The sequence below is a fragment of the Poeciliopsis prolifica genome, unplaced genomic scaffold (genome assembly GCF_027474105.1).
Source record: "Poeciliopsis prolifica strain line A6 unplaced genomic scaffold, Auburn_PproV2 SCAFFOLD003, whole genome shotgun sequence".
In the NCBI taxonomy this organism is placed as follows: domain Eukaryota; kingdom Metazoa; phylum Chordata; class Actinopteri; order Cyprinodontiformes; family Poeciliidae; genus Poeciliopsis; species Poeciliopsis prolifica.
In genome coordinates, this window is record NW_026562378.1 from 13,960,284 (window position 1) to 13,978,441 (window position 18,158).

General features: G+C 39.8%; 1 protein-coding gene across 2 annotated transcripts in view; it reads left to right on the forward strand.

Moving 5' to 3' along the window:
• The first annotated feature begins 835 nt into the window (after positions 1 to 835).
• Positions 836 to 18,158, forward strand: part of wnk2 (WNK lysine deficient protein kinase 2) — a 30,709-nt gene continuing 13,386 nt past the window's right edge. Inside the window, exons 1-13 of one of the 2 annotated variants that reach the window (XM_055025443.1) lie at positions 836 to 2,321; positions 9,083 to 9,255; positions 9,573 to 9,793; positions 11,418 to 11,575; positions 12,741 to 12,829; positions 13,020 to 13,239; positions 13,407 to 13,659; positions 13,975 to 14,285; positions 14,398 to 15,288; positions 15,667 to 15,789; positions 16,363 to 16,395; positions 17,368 to 17,475; positions 17,676 to 18,086. In XM_055025443.1, coding sequence (XP_054881418.1) covers positions 1,665 to 2,321; positions 9,083 to 9,255; positions 9,573 to 9,793; positions 11,418 to 11,575; positions 12,741 to 12,829; positions 13,020 to 13,239; positions 13,407 to 13,659; positions 13,975 to 14,285; positions 14,398 to 15,288; positions 15,667 to 15,789; positions 16,363 to 16,395; positions 17,368 to 17,475; positions 17,676 to 18,086 — 3,648 coding nt within the window. In that variant the 5' untranslated portion in view covers positions 836 to 1,664. The remainder of the gene's footprint in view (positions 2,322 to 9,082; positions 9,256 to 9,572; positions 9,794 to 11,417; positions 11,576 to 12,740; positions 12,830 to 13,019; positions 13,240 to 13,406; positions 13,660 to 13,974; positions 14,286 to 14,397; positions 15,289 to 15,666; positions 15,790 to 16,362; positions 16,396 to 17,367; positions 17,476 to 17,675; positions 18,087 to 18,158) is intronic. The other variant, XM_055025454.1, reaches the window with a different exon arrangement.

Consider the following 18,158-nt stretch of genomic DNA (forward strand, 5'->3'; position numbering starts at 1 on the left):
CTGAAAGCAGTAACCTGCTCCCAGTGTCAGAATCTCACTGAGGAAGAGACCGCATTCGGTTTTCTATCACTTTATCATTTCTGATATAACTGATGTATATTCATATAGAAAATGAGTCAATAGGATTTAAGTTACAATTTTTATGTCTTCGTGTCATGAGGTAGATCTCAGCTGGCTGGTGAGAGAAAAAAAGTAGATCTTGGTCTTGAACAGTTTGAGTACCCCTGAATTACACATAGCTATATATGTTTCAAGAATCTATTTTTAAAAAAAATTTTAATAGTTTTATTGCTTCTGATAGAAACAAAAATGTGCTTTATCAGAAACTAAAATGTAGAAATGGTATTGTCTTATTATGACCTGTGCAAGGAATGGTTACTGAAGACTTATTTACGATGTTGACTGTTTACGATGTCCTGTAGACAGATTTTCCCACCTGAGTTGTGACTCAGTGTGGCTCCTCCAGAGTCTGGGTTTTGGCTCCCTGGTTGATTAAGTCCCTCCTTGTCAAGTCTTGACAGGTTTTGCTTGACCTGCAGATTCATTGATCTGCAGTTTCTTTTAAAGCTGCAAACTTTGGTTTTGTCAGTCACAAAGTTCCAAGAAAACACTTTGAGGTGCAGAGCGGCAATGTGACAAAAATATTTAAATTCAAGAAATTTGAATACTTTAAAGACTTTCTAGAGACTATATTATTATTAGGCCATGCCATCCCTATTGTTTGCCTTTTAATCATCCTCCCTTTGGAGGCTTTTCGCGTCACAAAGAGGGCGGACAGTTGTGCGGTCCACTTACCCTCCTCTCAGCAGAGGAGGGTAAGGGTGCTGGCTAAAAGCGTGCCGAGTTATTGGATGCGTGTTGTTGCTAGGGGCGTGAGTTGCGTCGTGCAACTGAGTCCTCCCCAAACCTTTGAAGAAAGAAAGCAAGAGAATAGGAGGATGAACTCGGGAAGACGAGGGTGGCAACATCAGCTGGTCCAGAGATGCGCGGACAGCTGCCTGATCCGACCTGTGCCGCAGTGAGCATAATCTCATAAGCGCTTCTCTCCATCCGCTACTCTGCTGCAGGACGGCTGTGAAGGGAGAGAGGGGGGTGAAGGGGTAGTGCGTGCGGATTGTTTTCCTGAGAATTAGGCTCAGCTCTCACTTGTCGGAGCAGAATCGCGTCAGCCGTTGATCTCAGTGAGTCAGAGTGCGGGATGGGGAGAGGGAGGACAGACCGCTGCGCACATTCTCTGTCCCGTGATGTGTCTTCGGAGCGGCTGGTGCGTGGCACAGTTTCCACATCCTGCTCTATAGGCCGGGGAGGATTTGCTTGAGGAACGTATTTTATTTGCAGCGGGAATCTGATGCAAGGTGGATGAAGGGGATTCAGTGAGCTCCGGCCGGCGACGACATCAGGCTGAAGTGTTGCAGTGAGGTGGTTCGGGCTTGAGGTGGCGTGGAGCAATGCGTGCATCCTCCGACCTGGACGCCTTCGGGAGAACGAGCTACGTCCTGAACAAATTCAAGACATTAGGCCACTCATCCTGAGCTGCGCTGGCCAACTGCGTCACTGCAAGTGCAGGTAGGCTGCAAACTCCCCTACGTAGTCGGGAGAGGAGCATGCTCCCCAGCCCTTCCTGCACCATGTCGCCGGTTGGTGTCTTGACAATCTAAGGGGGGATGAATTCAGCTGACATTCCCAGCAAAGATCCGCCGCTGGGATCCACGTTTTCCTCAGCTCCTAACCTGGACTCGGACATTAACGCGAACGCGTGCAGGCATGTGTATGAGAATGGGATGGACCACAATGTCAACATCCAGAACGCAGCGCTCCGCGGGGCCAGCGACCCCAGCTCCTACCCCTCCACGGAGTACCAGGGGTTGGGCCGCCGCAGGTTCATCCGCCGGAGTCTGTGGGTGTCGGACCACGACGAGCAGCCGCTGGATACATCGGATCTCGTCAGCAGCAGCCCGGTGCCCAACATCGACCTGCGGACTATAGTGGATCGGAGTCGGACCCGGGCTCTGCTTCCAGAGACCTCTAGCACGGAGAGCCAGGTGGCGCTGAAGGACAGCGCCACGGAAAGCGTGAGCGCCGACGAGGAGCGTGGGGACAGGTTGGAGACGGGGCCCAAAGCGGACCCGGGTCCATCAGATGTTACAAGTAAAGCGGGCAGCGACGAGAACGAAGAGGAGCCCGGGATGAAGGCTGTGTCCACCTCCCCCGGAGGACGCTTTCTGAAGTTTGACATTGAGTTGGGGAGAGGATCTTTCAAGACCGTCTACAAAGGTTTGGACACGGACACCTGGGTGGAGGTGGCCTGGTGTGAACTGCAGGTGAGTTCTGTCCACTCAAACTCTCAACCACTCAAATAAATCTAGCTGTGGGGCTCAATGGAGTGAAGCACAAAAAAGGTTTCAAACAATGGCGTTGATAAATATAAAGCCATCCTTGGGCCAAGGACCTGAAGAAGAGGAACAGTTCCATATGTCTACTTTATACTGTCCCCCTCAAAAAGAGTATTTCTCTTGAAGTTTCTCCTTAGATTCAAAGTCTCCTGAGGACTCAAACATTTATTTTCAAATAAATCTCATTCCCATAGAGAAATTTGTAATTTCCCAAATGTCTGGCCTTTACTTTATTCATCTGCAACAATTCTCAACAATCAGTTCTGTGCCTCATTCTCTTTATCTGTTCCTTTAAATGTCTCTGCAGTTATGTTGACTTTCTTTTGAAATCTTAGACTCATGCAGTGGTTGTATTCCAAAGGGAATCTTTTACTACTTTGTTGTTCAACAGTCACACCTTTTATGTTGAAATTCGATCAGGAATTTCAACAAAAGAGTTTCACTGGGGCACTAAAGAGGGTTGGCAACGCCTATGACTTAAAATTCAGGTATTCTATAACAACGATGGCTGCAAAAAGCAACATACTAGACGTTAAACAATTATATGAACAACGATTCCTGTGAGCATTCTTATAAGAAATTCCTTTGACAAATAAGCTGTGCCTGCGACTATTTCATGAGAGTAAAATATAATGAACACTGGAGATGCACCAATCAGTCGAGCATCATGAGCAACTGCACAGGCCAAAACATTTTTATGTGCATATTTTTTAGGGAAAATTCATTTCATTCATACTTTTCCAAATATACTTCATTTTAAAATGTATTCTAAAGTTATGAATGTTGCATTTAACATATTCATTTTACGAAGTGATCATTTTTCCAAATGATTTGATGGATTTATGATTATTTTTACGAACTAACTGTGAAATTATGAAGTGGCAGCACAACAGACGTCACAAAAACAACTGAAAACAGTTTCCACATTCTGCATTTTGACCTGTTATGTGACAAGAGAACAGTCCCTCACAGAACTATTACACAGTTTGAATCTAAAATCAAAGATAATCTTACTAACAACTTTTAAACAGATTTCTTCTTTTTTTTTTTTTTTTAAAAAGCTAATTTTGTCTTTTGTTGTTATGCAGAAACAAAATGGAGAGTTATTTTTGTCCACAAAAAATTAGACAAATGCAGTTGTGCAGCAAAAAGGGACAGACTGTGATGTCCACTGTGAGAAATCAACGGAATTTAGCTGTTACTGGTAGTGTGGCAGGAACAAGTAATATGCAAATCAATCCCAATCTGGCCTGATATTAAAACAGACTTTTTAAAAAAAATCAAATGTTGAAATCAGCAATATTTTGTGTAAATGTAGACAACTACTTTGAGTATCAATTATGTTTTTTTCCAGATAAGTTCAAATGTTATTCTGCCTACCAAAAACAATATATATTTAATATCTCCCATGCATACTTTGTACGCTCATTGCACTTACATGAAAAATATAACGTGCATCTTGACTTACTCTTTGGTGGTTTTTTAAAAGAAAGTTTCTGGCTAAAATATAACCTTGCTCTTACAAGTCCTGCCATGCGCCATGCAGAGTTATTCTCAGATAATTCAACTCAGCTGCAGGACAAAAAAACTGATGAACTGATGAGCAATTACAGTCTTTTTGGAAAGACTCCGAGTGATGACAAAATTTTCATTCAAAGACAATAAGCCAAGGAGGAAAGTACTTTAAATCACTTATATAGCCACTTCAGTGTCACTGTGCACATTACTATCCAGCTGGTCACTAAGGAATAGCTTTAAAATATTGCAATTTTTATTCACAACCAGCATAAGCATAAGCCAGAAACAAACTGCAAAACACCTCTTGGTGCATCCACCTGCTGGAGTGGATGCACCAAGAGAACTTGAATTTACATATATTGTCACAGACAATTACATTTTTATTTATTTATTTTTGCTCACGTGACAACTATAAAAGTTATGTTATATTTATCAAAAATGATTCAGATAAAAAAAGAGGATCTTAAGTGGATGTGGCGAGCTCTCAAATTATTGGGTTCTATACTTCAAATTACTGACATTTACAAAACTAACATTTTAACCCATTTAATCCCACTGGCAACAATTGTTGCCTGACATTTTTTCTAACTGAGCTCTCAAATAATAGTTTTGACTTTTGGCAGCTAATTGAAGTTTTAAAATGAAATAATAATGTGTCTACTCTCAGCAATATCAATTTCAAACTTGTCAAACCCGTATAAGAGGAAGTCAGTAAAATAGGCTACTTTAATAAAAAATTATAAATAAAATATTTTGAACTTATGTTCTTTCAACTGATGCATAAAGAAAATGTCATCCCTTCATTCATCTTTTGATCATAAGAAGGGTGAATGTAAGCATGGCAACAATTGTTGCCACCAGCAGAATACATAGATAGCACTATGCTATTGTCCATAGCTTTGCTGTTTATTCTGTATGCCTTGCTGTTTGAACACAGCTTAAAACTATCAGGCATATTAGATCTTCTAGACCTGAAGGAACCTCAAAATGATGTCTTCTACGTCACTGTCATTTCCACAGTTGAAAGCCTCCCCTCTCCAACCCCCCCAAAGGCAATCCTTTACACACAGTGCAGCCTATGCACTGAATGACGACTACAAAAGGCTGATGCCACGCCTGAAACGAGTTTAGGACAGAGCCAAGGTTTAGTGCTTGGTCTGGTGCAACAGGGACAATTTCCTCCCATTTGTTCATAATGACATTTTTATCTGATTTTGCCTCTTTGATGAAATTACCAAATGAGGTTAAAGGTCAATTGGTTCATTGAGACAATGACATCTGCAGGATGTAGTATTGAATTTTTATGTATCTAAAATATTTCTGAACACTCTTGTAACCATTCTTTATTATAATGGGTTATACATGTCATTATTTTTCTTCTTTTTTAGATAGGCCATATTTGTATTATTCAGGCTATGCAGTTTCCCACCGGCAACAATTGTTGTAGAGGACAAAACCTACATTTTCACTAACATAATCAACAAAAAATACAGTAATTCATAAATATCATGTGCTAGGAAGGTCCAAGGATTGAAATGCATGCAATTATTTTCAGGATATAATTTGGGATTAAACTGGTTAAGCAAAAATGTTATAACACAATGTAATTATTTTTAAAATGAAAAAAAGTTATTCCTAACACTGTCAATGGAATTCAGCACATTGACTAATATTACTAAAATGGGTTTATCTGTAACATTCTTTTATAGTTATGTAAATTTTGACACATATAGCATGACAATATTTTATTTAATGGATTTTGTGGTAGTTTTATTGCATTGAATATTTGTTCTATATCAAATCTGTTGAGTATCAAAAACTGATGAGAGCAGGTATTGGTCTTATTTGTCACCACAGTTTTAAAACATTGTTATCTTATCAAGAGTGATAAGTGATGCATCTTTAGTTTCTCCTGACTGCCATGTTTTTGTGACTCTAAATATTTATAGACAGATATTTTTTTTTCTCTTATAAACAAATATAGGTGCAGGAGTGTTCTTTTAGCCAGCTGACTACCAGTGTGCAGCAACAGATGGAAGAGGATCTGAATTGCACTGTATTACTTAGGAACAGTGAGCAGCCGGCACTCCATGCTTTTTTCTGAGATAGTTTTTTTTAAAAGAAAATTAAGGTTATGGTAACGACGATGCTGCAACCTCAGTTTTCAATTAGCCATGCGGGTTATTTCATTACATGCCAAACCTACAGTTCCCCTGCAATGACAGCTTGCTGAATCACTAATCTGTGTATGCAGTAATCTAATGATCAGTTTAGATGCAATCCATGTGATATGGAGATTAGTGTCTACAGACAGACGTGCAGACAGAGGATGGCCTTTCAGGACATAAAGTGTGCCAAATTAATTTTCTGCCTGTAAAGAGGAAGTGTTTTGCAGCTGTTATAGATGAAACATCAGCAAACTCAAATGAAGCTGTAGCATACATTTCGTACAACAAGCATTTTAAAATCTGCATGTCGTTGAATTATTTAGCAGGGGTGTGACTGTTCAGAAACAATTTTTTTTCACATTAGAGGAACAAAATGGTAAAAAAAGAAATTCCGGGCAACTTTTTTTTATCCATTTAGTGCAATCGTCTGTGCGAAGTCCTCCCCTGTCTTCTTACTTTTGCAGATCCGAGGTTCACTGCATCAGGCTCTGGGGAATAATTACCAAAAATGGAAAACCCACTCAATCAGTTTCAGACTGCCTCTGGAATTAAATATCTATTACATTGTGCTTATCACACATTTTCTACTGATAGAAGAGCAGAGGTTTAGTTTCCAGGGAGGGGAGAATCTTAGCAGGCTGATGATATACATGTACAGAAAATCGACTGGAGATGAAACTTAGATTAGACTATTATAAGAAAAGTCAAGATGTTCTATTTATCAGTTCCTTGTATCCCACACTAAAATTGTTGCTTAATTCTTTAAAAAAAAAGTCATAAAGCCTTGTGCATTTTGAAATCCTTCTTGGAGAGTAAATACGAGATGTTTGAACAGTTTTTGAGATTTTACAGCATTCCAAAAAACATAAACTCAGTTTCTGCATGTATGTTTACATAATGCACAGCTGTCCATATCATAGAGGTATATGTGGAAAGTGTGTGAGCTCTGTCTGATCAGGTTCTTAGGGGAGATCTAGCGATGATTCAACCATTCTGTCCCTGGAGACGAGGCTGTGCCCTTTAGAGCATCTATGCCTTTGAAGCTTAGTCACAAAAACCTGCTGCCGTATAAATGCTTTTCTTTTACTCTCCGTACTTTGTGCACGTTTACCGAAGCTCTGAAAGTGAGTCAGCATTAATCACAAGTGTATAAAGATTTGTGGATCAAAAGTATAGAAGAGAAAAGCAACACAGGGAGCCGGCTGAGTTAAGATCTTAATCTTTTACTCGCACTGCAACCGGTTATTTGTTTTGTTGCTAAACACTTATATATTTGGAGAGATTCTTGCTGATGCAGCTCTCTGCACCAACACACAGATGAGATAGGAAAGACTGGGTTTGGCTAAGGGTAGCAGCAAATATGGAGAATGTGATGCAGAGAAATAATTTTTCAATATATGTGCACATTTGGTCCTCATGTTTTGCATTTAAATATAAGTGTCTGTACTGTATTTCCTGCTAAATGATCTTCATGTGCAGCAGATCTGATGCCACACCTTGATTAACAGAGACTTTCTCCCTGTGAAGCATCTTTATTAAACTGTTTGCAAACTTCCTAAAAAGAAGCAAAAGGGACATAAGGACAATGCAGGCTCTTCAGTAAGAACCTGAGTCACAAAGGTAGCTTCAGAAGCTGCATAATGTAAGATGCATTAGGCTGCACAGGTCACAGTGGGCGCTGAGTGAAATCCGATTCCTTTTTGTCAGTCAATAACCAACACCATGAGTCAGTGTATGAACTTACTGAGCACCCTACTCATTTGAAACGGGAACTGCAACCTATTTCTTCCAGTTATATTGTCCTTATTGGAAAAGTAACAGCGGAAATCCAGAAGACGGCTTGAAATTTGTGGCCGCTGTAGCTGCTCTACTGCTGACTGGAGAGAAAAATGCGATGCAGAAGGTGTTTGCTGTCAGCTCTTTCACTATTTATACAACAGTTCAGGGAGGGCAGGGGTCAAAAATATTGATCCAGTCTAAACAGATTCAATCAGATGCACAGTACACAGAAAATTAAAGTTTTAACGTCTTCGAAGGTGGATGCAGTTGCTGCATCAAAGCCACGGGTTTGTGTTGACGCCTTTGAGCTTTATGGTAATGAAGAAATCTTGTGCATTAGCCTTGACAGATGTGACTTTGTCTGTTTTACCGCTTCAGTCAAAACAATGAGGCTTTTACTCATCCGTCCTCTGATTATGTGTTGATCCCACTTGTGGGTTTTTGAGATGTTTAGGATTTGTATGTTTTATAAACAATGCTCAAAAAGAGAGTAAATGGGTCAGACCCCCATGTTCAGCTAGATCAAAATGCCAACGCTGTATTCACTCCAAACACGAGCTTCAGACAATCCTATGGGAGCCCCAGTCAAACTCACTGCTTCAGTCAGGTTAAAAGTTATTATGGTACTTTTGTTAAATCTGTCCAACAAAGTGAAAAGCTGACGCAGAATATAATGGAAATGTTGCATTATTGTGTCTGATGTTTCTCATCTTTCCCATCTCTATAAAGCTGAACAGCAGAGGGACACATACAAATCTCTAAATTGTCCAAGTGACCGTCCAGGCTGACTTTGGACTTGATACATGACAGGCAGACAGGGCCGGATTTACAAGGATGTTTTGGTTTTGCTGTCCTCCTAGTACAGAAAAAGTATTTTACTAATACAAATTGGAATACAATAGGTAGATCTATTTATAAGCAGAATTGATGCATGATAGGTTTATTACATCTGCTGATCAGTAACTTCATGTTGTTTGCAGATACAGTATATATTCATGATTTGAAAATACTTGAGTATTGTTTGTATTTATAAAAATTCCAAAATATTAATACAGTTCACCTCCTATGGGCCTGTGAGTTTGACATAAAGTACAATGCAAAACCCTTATTCATTAAAAAAGAAGAACAAAAAAAGAAAAGTATAACTTTCATGTCTGGATAAGTTTTTCCAAAGAGTTTTGGAAAAAATGATATCAATTCACAGATTTTCCTTCCTTCTCCCAGGAAAGGAAACTATCCAAAGCAGAGAGGCAGCGGTTCAAAGAGGAGGCAGAGATGCTGAAGGCCCTGCAGCATCCCAACATCGTGCGATTTTATGACTTCTGGGAGTCACCAGTAAAAGGGAAGAAGTGCATCGTCCTTGTGACAGAGCTAATGACATCAGGAACTCTGAAAACGTAAGAATTTGTGACAATAATTGATTATTGTCTTTTGAGACCTCATATTTAAATGATGAAACAATTTAAATATGTTTCCTCATATTTAAATGAGGTCTCAAAAACCTAATTTAATACTTTTATACTTTCATAAAAGTATACATCATTTATACTTTTCATCCATTTGTTTAGGCAGCTAAACAATTTTATAAATTAAAGACGTATTTGTCATAATCAGACTGCCTCTAAAAAAGATCAATCTATCTTATATATAAAAAACTAATATCTTTATGCATATGAGTTGGAACAGTTGAGAGTGTATTTTTGTCTTCTTGCAGGTATCTAAAGCGCTTCAAGGTTATGAAGCCCAAAGTCCTGAGAAGGTGGTGTCGGCAGATTCTCAAAGGCCTCCATTTCCTCCACACAAGGACACCTCCCATCATCCACAGAGACCTCAAGTGTGACAACATTTTCATCACTGGTCCAACTGGCTCTGTCAAAATAGGAGATCTTGGATTAGCAACACTGAAGAGGGCCTCTTTTGCCAAAAGTGTTATTGGTTAGTTGCTGGCTTATCCCTTTTTTTTTTTTAGCTAAAACAATTGTAATCCTGTTCTGTCAGTTTCCAGGGCTGCAACAGAACTAACTTTGTGAAAGAACAGTTTCTTCACATGTCCAGATTGGTGACAAATTAAAAGAAAACAACCAGATGTTGCGACACGTAATTCCTTCTTATCAGACGGAAATTGATTCAGTAACATCTTTCTTTGGATGTTAAGATATAAATAGCAATATAGTGGACTTTAAAGTCCAAGCTTCAGGAGGAGCTTTCATAAGAAAGACTATGAGTCTCCTTAGTAACCAGCTCATAGTGACTGATGTCTAAACTACATCCTATAACTGGATTATGTTTAATTCATACTCAGAGAAGTGTGACAGCTGTCTACTTAAAAAATATCACAACAGTGACAATTGATAATATATTTTGATTAATTACAATTATTAATTAAGTTGATATATAATTAATATAATTGATATTAATATATTATTAATATATGAATTAATGTTAATATAATAAATATTTATATTAATATGTCTTAAGAACTTCAGCTTTTATTAAAAGCTCTTGATTTAATTATGTTTGTGTGGCACAGTTCCTGGGGTGGATATGGGAATTACAACTAAGGAATTCCCTTTGAATATAATCTGTTTGATTATTCAATATTGTTGACCTTACTGATAAAATACCACAAAATTATACTTTGTAATTTTTAGCTGATAGTATCTACACAGAAGTAAGTAAATGCAATTGATAAATAATTAAAATTTTAAAAAGTCCACATAATAATATAACAAACTAAATATAGTAATTTTTTAGGACTTGGCTCCTGGTATTTGTTATGCAAATATTAATTTTGCTCAGTCACACTTGAGTGCAGCTATTCACTGCACTCAAAAGTGTGCAGTGAATATCTCAGAATTTAGGATCTGCACAGAATGTTATATCCTGATTGAGATCAGGATATAGGAGGAAAGGTCTCCTATGGAGCAGGTCAATAACACATCAGTCTGAGCCTGCAGGTGTACATTCAAGCTGCATGTACACAAAATCCAGACCCCAGAGAGGAGAACATTTCTACTATTTTATTGTCATTATTATGCATACTACCAATTGCCTCTTAAATATGGAAGAGGCATTGCAAGTCAGCAGAAAGCTGTTCAGACTGATTACTTCCTGGAAGAATGCAAGCCTATCCTCATGGGTCTTTTCCAGGAAGACGATGCTTCCTTCTGAAATAAGAGATGACAGGACATCTTGGTGATGTTCCAAAGCTATAGTCCCTAATATCCACAATTTCAAACTTTTTAATAATGATGAAATGTAAGACAGTTCTCTCAATGATGTTAATGTAAATGAAAATATTTATAAACATTTGCATTATTATAGAAACAGATTTGAACAGAGGATTTTGTTCCAAACACCCAACTAAAAAAACTGCATGCTTAATTTTCTGTTAATTTGTCACTTGTTTATCCATACATAGAGTTTTGCTGTGATCCATTTAAAGCCGAACCTTCAACATTAGCAAAATATTTAATCTTTGCTGTGCTGCAGCTAGCATTTGAACACTGATAACATAAAAAAAGTGTAAATATTTAACACACATACCTACATGTTCCAGGTACTCCAGAGTTTATGGCTCCAGAGATGTATGAGGAGCACTATGACGAAGCTGTGGATGTCTATGCTTTTGGGATGTGTATGCTGGAGATGGCCACCTCGGAGTACCCTTACTCTGAGTGTCAGAATGCTGCTCAGATCTATCGCAAAGTCACAAGTGTAAGTTCACTTTCATGATATGTGGTTACTACCTCTTTATATCATGACAAAACATATCAATCTGAATACTTTTGCTTTTTGCAAATTGAAATGAGTGATAGAATAGAATTAAACAGATTTAATGGACTGCCATTGTGCATGATACAGTAGCATAGTGGATATTCCTTTTAAGATGCACAGTCTGCAATTTTTGGGTTTTGATAGCAGACAATTCCTTTTTCTGTCACTGTTTTTGTAACTTTTATTAGTAGACAAAGAATAAAAATGATAAATATAAAATTTAATCTACTGTCACAATAATCTATGTTGATATATTGGGATGGGAAATGTAACTGAGCATTTTTAGTGGCAATATAAAATTAGGCAGCTGCAACTCATATATAAACTGATGAACAGGGTGAGGGTCTCTGTGATTTCATCAGAACTGAACTGTAAAAAAGTAACCTAGCTTGATTCCAGCTTTTGTACTGTAAAGGTGGTGAGACAGAAACACCATAAAAACTTACAGTAAATAATAAAAACGCCAGCTGAATCTGCGGATGGATCAGGCCAACAATAGAATCTGCTGAGACAGAACTTTTTTGATGGTTCTGTGTTTTTCTCTGACAATCAGTCTTTCTCACTCTTTTTTTCTCAGTCAGCATTGAGAGCGCTCAGAAATCAGGTGCAAACCACAATGGAGTTTAACAAAACTGTGTTCGTGCACACCCATAGCTAAAGACCAATTTAGTATTTTTTTTCAAGTTTTCAAAGACAAACAGTTCCAAAATACCACCAGATGACTGACAGAAAACCACAGGCTGAGGACAGAAGTCTAATTAAAGGCTTAGATGTTCAGAGCAGAAAAGCCAAGAATGCATTAATTTCTTAAGTTAAATTCAAAACTAGCTGATCAAGATGATTAAACTGATATTGACCCTCAATTTCCATCAAACCAAAGCAAGTAATCCCTTTCAGCCTCATTTAGATTGACATCCAGTCTCCACTTGCAAGCAAATCTTCTTTTACCTCCTGCACTATGTATCTCTGTAATCCTTAATCTGTAGATATCGAGGTAAATTATTGCTTTTTTTTATTGCTTAATCAAATTTCTCCTAGTCACAATGTATAGTATTACTGATGAGAACTTGTTTCCTAGTGAGTGAGTTCCTGGTTTGCTTTTCAGGGGGTGAAGCCTGCCAGCTACGGCAAAGTCAGTGACCCAGAAATAAAGGAAATTATTGGGGAGTGTATCTGCCACAGATGGGAGGAACGGTAAGTTGCCAAAGACATCTGAGTTGGTCTGAAACACATTCCTAATGCAGGTAGTGGAGCTGGACCTTTGTGTTCGCGTTGCATTTTGTTTCAGCTCTGGCGGCATGACGTTAATGCCCGTATTTGGATCTGAGCGTGCGTTGCCACTGTAAAGATCTGTTGTGCAGAAGTGTTTGTGTGTTTTCTGCAGGTACTCCATCAAGGACCTCCTGAACCATGCATATTTTGCTGAAGACACAGGAGTTAGGGTTGAGCTAAATGAGGAGGACGATGGAAAAAAATCAACCATTGCTTTAAAGCTGTGGGTTGAAGATCCTAAAAAGTTAAAGGGAAAATATAAGGACACTGGTGCTATTGAGTTTACCTTCGACTTGGAGAAAGAAGTTCCAGAAGTAGTTGCACAAGAAATGGTAAAGGAACTGATCTAGTGATTATTTCTTTGCAAATAGATATACAAAGCTGAAATTTTTGAATGACTCATGATAGAAGCATATTTATATTTTGCATACATTGTACTCAGTTTGACCTTTATGTATTTAATTTTACCTTTAACAAGACTCTTGTCTGTTTCTTGTAGGTGGAATCAGGATTTTTCTTGGAATGTGATGTAAAGATAGTTGGTAAATCTATCAGAGATCGTGTGGCTCTAATAAAATGGAGAAGGGCAAGGACTGGCTCACCAAATGGAAACAGTGAAGTGAAGAAGATGCAGCAGAACCTTCTGCAGGTCCCTGGTACTGGTCCACCTGAGGAAACCACATTCACCACTGCAGATTGTGAGGACCAAGAGACTCTGATCTGCACTGTTCCTGTTATCACACCTGCCACATGTAAGAAGCTCAATGAAAAATGACATCTTTGTTGCACTGATTTTATTATCTCTGGATCTGTTCATATTTTATTACATGGTTATAACCACTAGCTTCAATATATTTTCCATATGTTTGCAATGCCTTAGAATCAACCTGAAGTCGAGATTGAAAAATAGGACTTCAGCGCCATGAAATAAAATTAAAGCAATCAGACACCATGACCCCTAATTTAAATTCCAATTACAGCCTCATTCGATCCTTCATTACTATCTGTTTTTCCTTCAGAGGCTTTTCATGGTGAATTATAATGTTTCATTCTCTGTGTTGTTACAGCTGACAGCGGAGTGAACTCCAACGTGCAATTAGACGTTCTGAGCAATCAGCAGAACGGTCCCTACCAGTCACTTCCAGAACCCATTTCTACTGCACAGATGCTCTACAGTCCTCCTTCACAACCTGACTCCCAGCTGCACCAAGGATCCTACCAGCAATCTGCAGGACAGACCTCGCATGAAAACAACAAGCAGTCAGCCACACAGCCACACCAAGGAGCCTACCAGCAACCCACAGCAGATCAGCTGCATCCTGGGACCTTCCAACAGCCTGCGGCACAACTGCACCACGGGCCTTTTCAGTGTCAGACAGTGAGTAGTTGCTGTTATGTTTTATTGATATGTCCTTTTAAATCCTATTCATTTATTTATTTTTGCAAAAACCTAATGTTTTATCTTCTTTTCTGAATGGATTCCTGATCAGCGCCACTACAGTGATCCTTTTGTATGTCACAAGAACCCACTCGCCACTGAAAGCACAGCGTGTCTTAGGCGTGGCAGTGCCCCCACAGTAGAGATGCTACACTGCAGGATGCACTCCCTCTCCCAGATAAAGAACCAAAGTGTTTTGCAAGATCTCTCCTCTTCTGACAGTTCACAGAGTTCACTGCGTTCTGCAGATTACTTATTCTCAAACGATGCCCATAACAGGGATAACAATCCCTCATTATTATTATCTCCTTTCTTGCCTCCGCATCAGCTTTCTCTCCGTGACTCAGCAAGTTATTCAAATTCACCTCACCCTCCCCTGATTTTACAACCTCCCTCAGCACACCGTCTTAGCGTGCCACGCAGCCCACAGCGTCACCGGCCTCAGTGCAAAGCTTGCATGTCTCTCCTCTTTAAAGACAAGATGGAAGGAGGCGGGTCGCACAGATGCACTTCTAGCACCTCCAATTTAGACGCATCTACCTCTGTTTATTTGTTAAAGTCTTCACAGGCCACTTTACCTCATGTGTTGGGCTCACCTGCTGAACCATCACCAAACACCAAGCCAAGCAAGGCTGCCTCACCTTCACACCACTCCACATCCCCATCAGTCGTGTTTTCACGAGGTTTATATGAAGGTGGAGAACTCCGCCTTCTCAACTACTGTCTCCATCACATTGTCAGTCGCAGAACCAGCTCTCCCACCCTCCCTGAAAGAGGAGGTGTGAATCACCCACTCCACAGCCACATCGAGGACACCAAGTACTCTGTAACTGAACATAAAGCGAAAAGTCAGAGCCTGGAAGCCCCTCTCTCCCGAACCCCAAACTTTGATGAGAACTTGGTGCTGTCATCACTTTGCAGCAAAGGCAGAGCAGATCACATGGTATGTGAGAAAAGGAGCCGATATGTAGTTTGAATGCAACATAGCTGCATTGGTCAGTATCCCTCCTAATTCCACCAGCAGTTTTTGTCCTTTCAAAAACCAGTTTTCTGCTTCTGCTTAATTCGCAGCATAAACTCAGTTCCTTGGTTCACTTGCAGTGAAGTTAACCACTGTTGCAACTTCCGTTTCTTAATGAAACTTCCCCTGACAAACATGCAACCTGCCCATCCCCTAAAAATCTCCCTGAGTTTCATGTCATTGACAGCTGCTGCTTACACATGCTAAATCTCTTTAGGAATGTGCAGAAAATTTTTTAAAAAAAATCAAATGTCTGAAAAAGTTTAATTAAATGTGGTCTCCTGATTGTATTTGTGACAGACGGTTTCTGCTCCAGCTACTCCAGTGCCCCCTGTGCAGCAGAGCAGACAGACATCCCAGAGTTTCCCAGCTGCAACTCCGACTCTGCAGACGCATCTTACTGTCCAGTCCACCCAGGAGCAGGTACTGCAAACTCTGAATGACCTCTGAACTCACCGGAAGAGAGAGAGAGAGAAAGAAAAATATGCCGTCCAATAGAGGCAATGTCACATATACTATTACAACTCACCCAGTATTGGGCACATCCTGTCTGTGCCCCCAGAACTGCTCCAGTCAGTCAACGGATCCATAAAGAACATTATGCAGTGTCCTAGAAAGCAATTCATTCCTCCTTTAACATTGTAATTTGCAGGGATAACATTAGATCTGGAACAGAGGAGTCTGGCCATCAGATGATCTTTTTAAGCTCCTTTCATTCTCTCATCAACATGTGTTCTCTGTACACGTGTTTGCCTCTGTGACTACCTAACAATAACCCATTCATTGAATTTTGCTCTTATTAACAAAATAAATAGCACCCAAGATTTTTTGCTTTAAATAGTGCATCCGTAGCATGGATAAAAAGATAAAAATGTGTTTCTCCTTTTGCTGCACAGCTCTTTATTGTTGTGTATGTACTCCGTGTGCACCCGTTTGTATGAAAAACTCTATTTATGTGGTCTGTGTTTGTTTCCCATTTGTCTCCTCTCCCTGTAGTGTCATCTCCAGCCAGCTGCTGTCCTGTCTCAGGTAGACTGTACACTGCAAAACACGCAGGGTAACAGTTTCAAAATTAGCTGCTCCAGAAGCTCATCTGTTTCAGTGCTTCAGACCTTATATCTCGTGGTTTAAAACAGCAGATAATACTTCTTAAAAATATATTACTGTATAACTCTACAGCCTGAACAGTAATTAAATCGTAGGTTTCCAAAGGGCAGTAGGTGGCCCTCGGCCTTCAAGAGACTTGAGGCACATTTGTCCTTTCAGCACAGGCAACTGATGCAGATGGGGTATTTAAAAAGGTTTCAGGGTATATAATACATACTATATAAATCTTATTTGATTTAATTTTAGAAGCAAAACCATCTAGTAATTCTTACTTACAGGCTGACGCATTTAGTAACCTTGCCTAAATATAGCAAGCATTTTCAAAGAAAGCGTGACTCAGGCAGTTTCTTGTTGCAAAGAAACTGTCTGACAAAATCTTCCCAGGCCAATAGAAAATTATTTACCCCCAAAATTTTGATGATGCATTTTAGTTTTTTGGACCTCCATTTATTTACAAATTGTTTTTGCTCAAAAATCTAACTACCTTGTTTAACTTAACTCTTCTGGACAGCAGAGGAAAAACTTTGAATAAGATAGCTTGAAAAAAACTGGAACTGTGACAAGCAAAGTTGGCAAAGGATTGACGCTTATCAGACACATTGCGGAAGAGATTTAAGAAGCTCGTTATTTAGAGCACTAAAGCACTAAAATAGTAATTTCACACATCTAAAACCAGAAAATTGCATAGCCATCTGTATATTCTCTCTCTCGACACATTGTTTTAACTTTAATGCATTTGTGACAAAAAATCCCACAAAATTTCCTAAAAACTTGTCAGGCTTCCAATAAGAAAAACATTGTATTGTCAACAAACAGTAATACTTTTAAACATAAGCTAATTCAGAAAAGATATTTTTAAATGAAAAGAAATCGATATTTGATTTCTTTCCTTAGTTGTTTTCTGCTGATCAGCCGTCGTCACAGCTGAGTCCTCCGGATTCTGCTGGCAGGTTTCCGCTCTGCAGTGCTCCTACTGTCCTGCCCCTGCCCATCAGCACACAGGTGTGTTGTGGTAGAGTGCTGTTGCCATAAACACATAGAACCAAAAAAAAAAAGCAAAAAAAAAAAAAAAAGCGAGAAAACATTGTAACACATGGGACATTGCAGTGTTGCAGTAAAAACCAGACGACCTGTGTGAATGTTAAATGTACCGACTCGCTGTCTTTGTTCATTTTATTTCCTTTTTCCTTTTTCTTTCCCAGTTTTCCTCTCCATATCCTGTCGTTCACATGCCCGCTCCCTTTTCCCCAGCTTCTCTGCCGTCCACCTTCAGCAGCAGCGACGCTGCTATGTCTACCTCTTACTACTCACCTTCACCTCTCCTTCCCCCTCTGCCTCTCACGCCCCACACAGCTCTGACATCTATACCGTCTCTTGGGACTCCTCAGACTCCCATGTCCACGCCTCAAAATGTCCCTAGTTTGTCTCTGCCTTTTCCTCACTTGGGAATGGCCAAGTCCCCTGTGGTGCCACAGCAGCAGGCTGGCCCACACACATCTCAGCAGCACGCCAGTAGCCTCCATTCCACCCATCCCTTACCTTTCTCCCAGGTACAACCCACCCCATTCCCTGCCCCCCACCCTGAGCAGGAACTGGCTGACCAGCCTGTCCAGGTGAATATTTGACTCCGTTCTCGCTGTAATGGCTCGGCCTTGACAAATCTGAGGTGGTGTCTGTATTGTTGG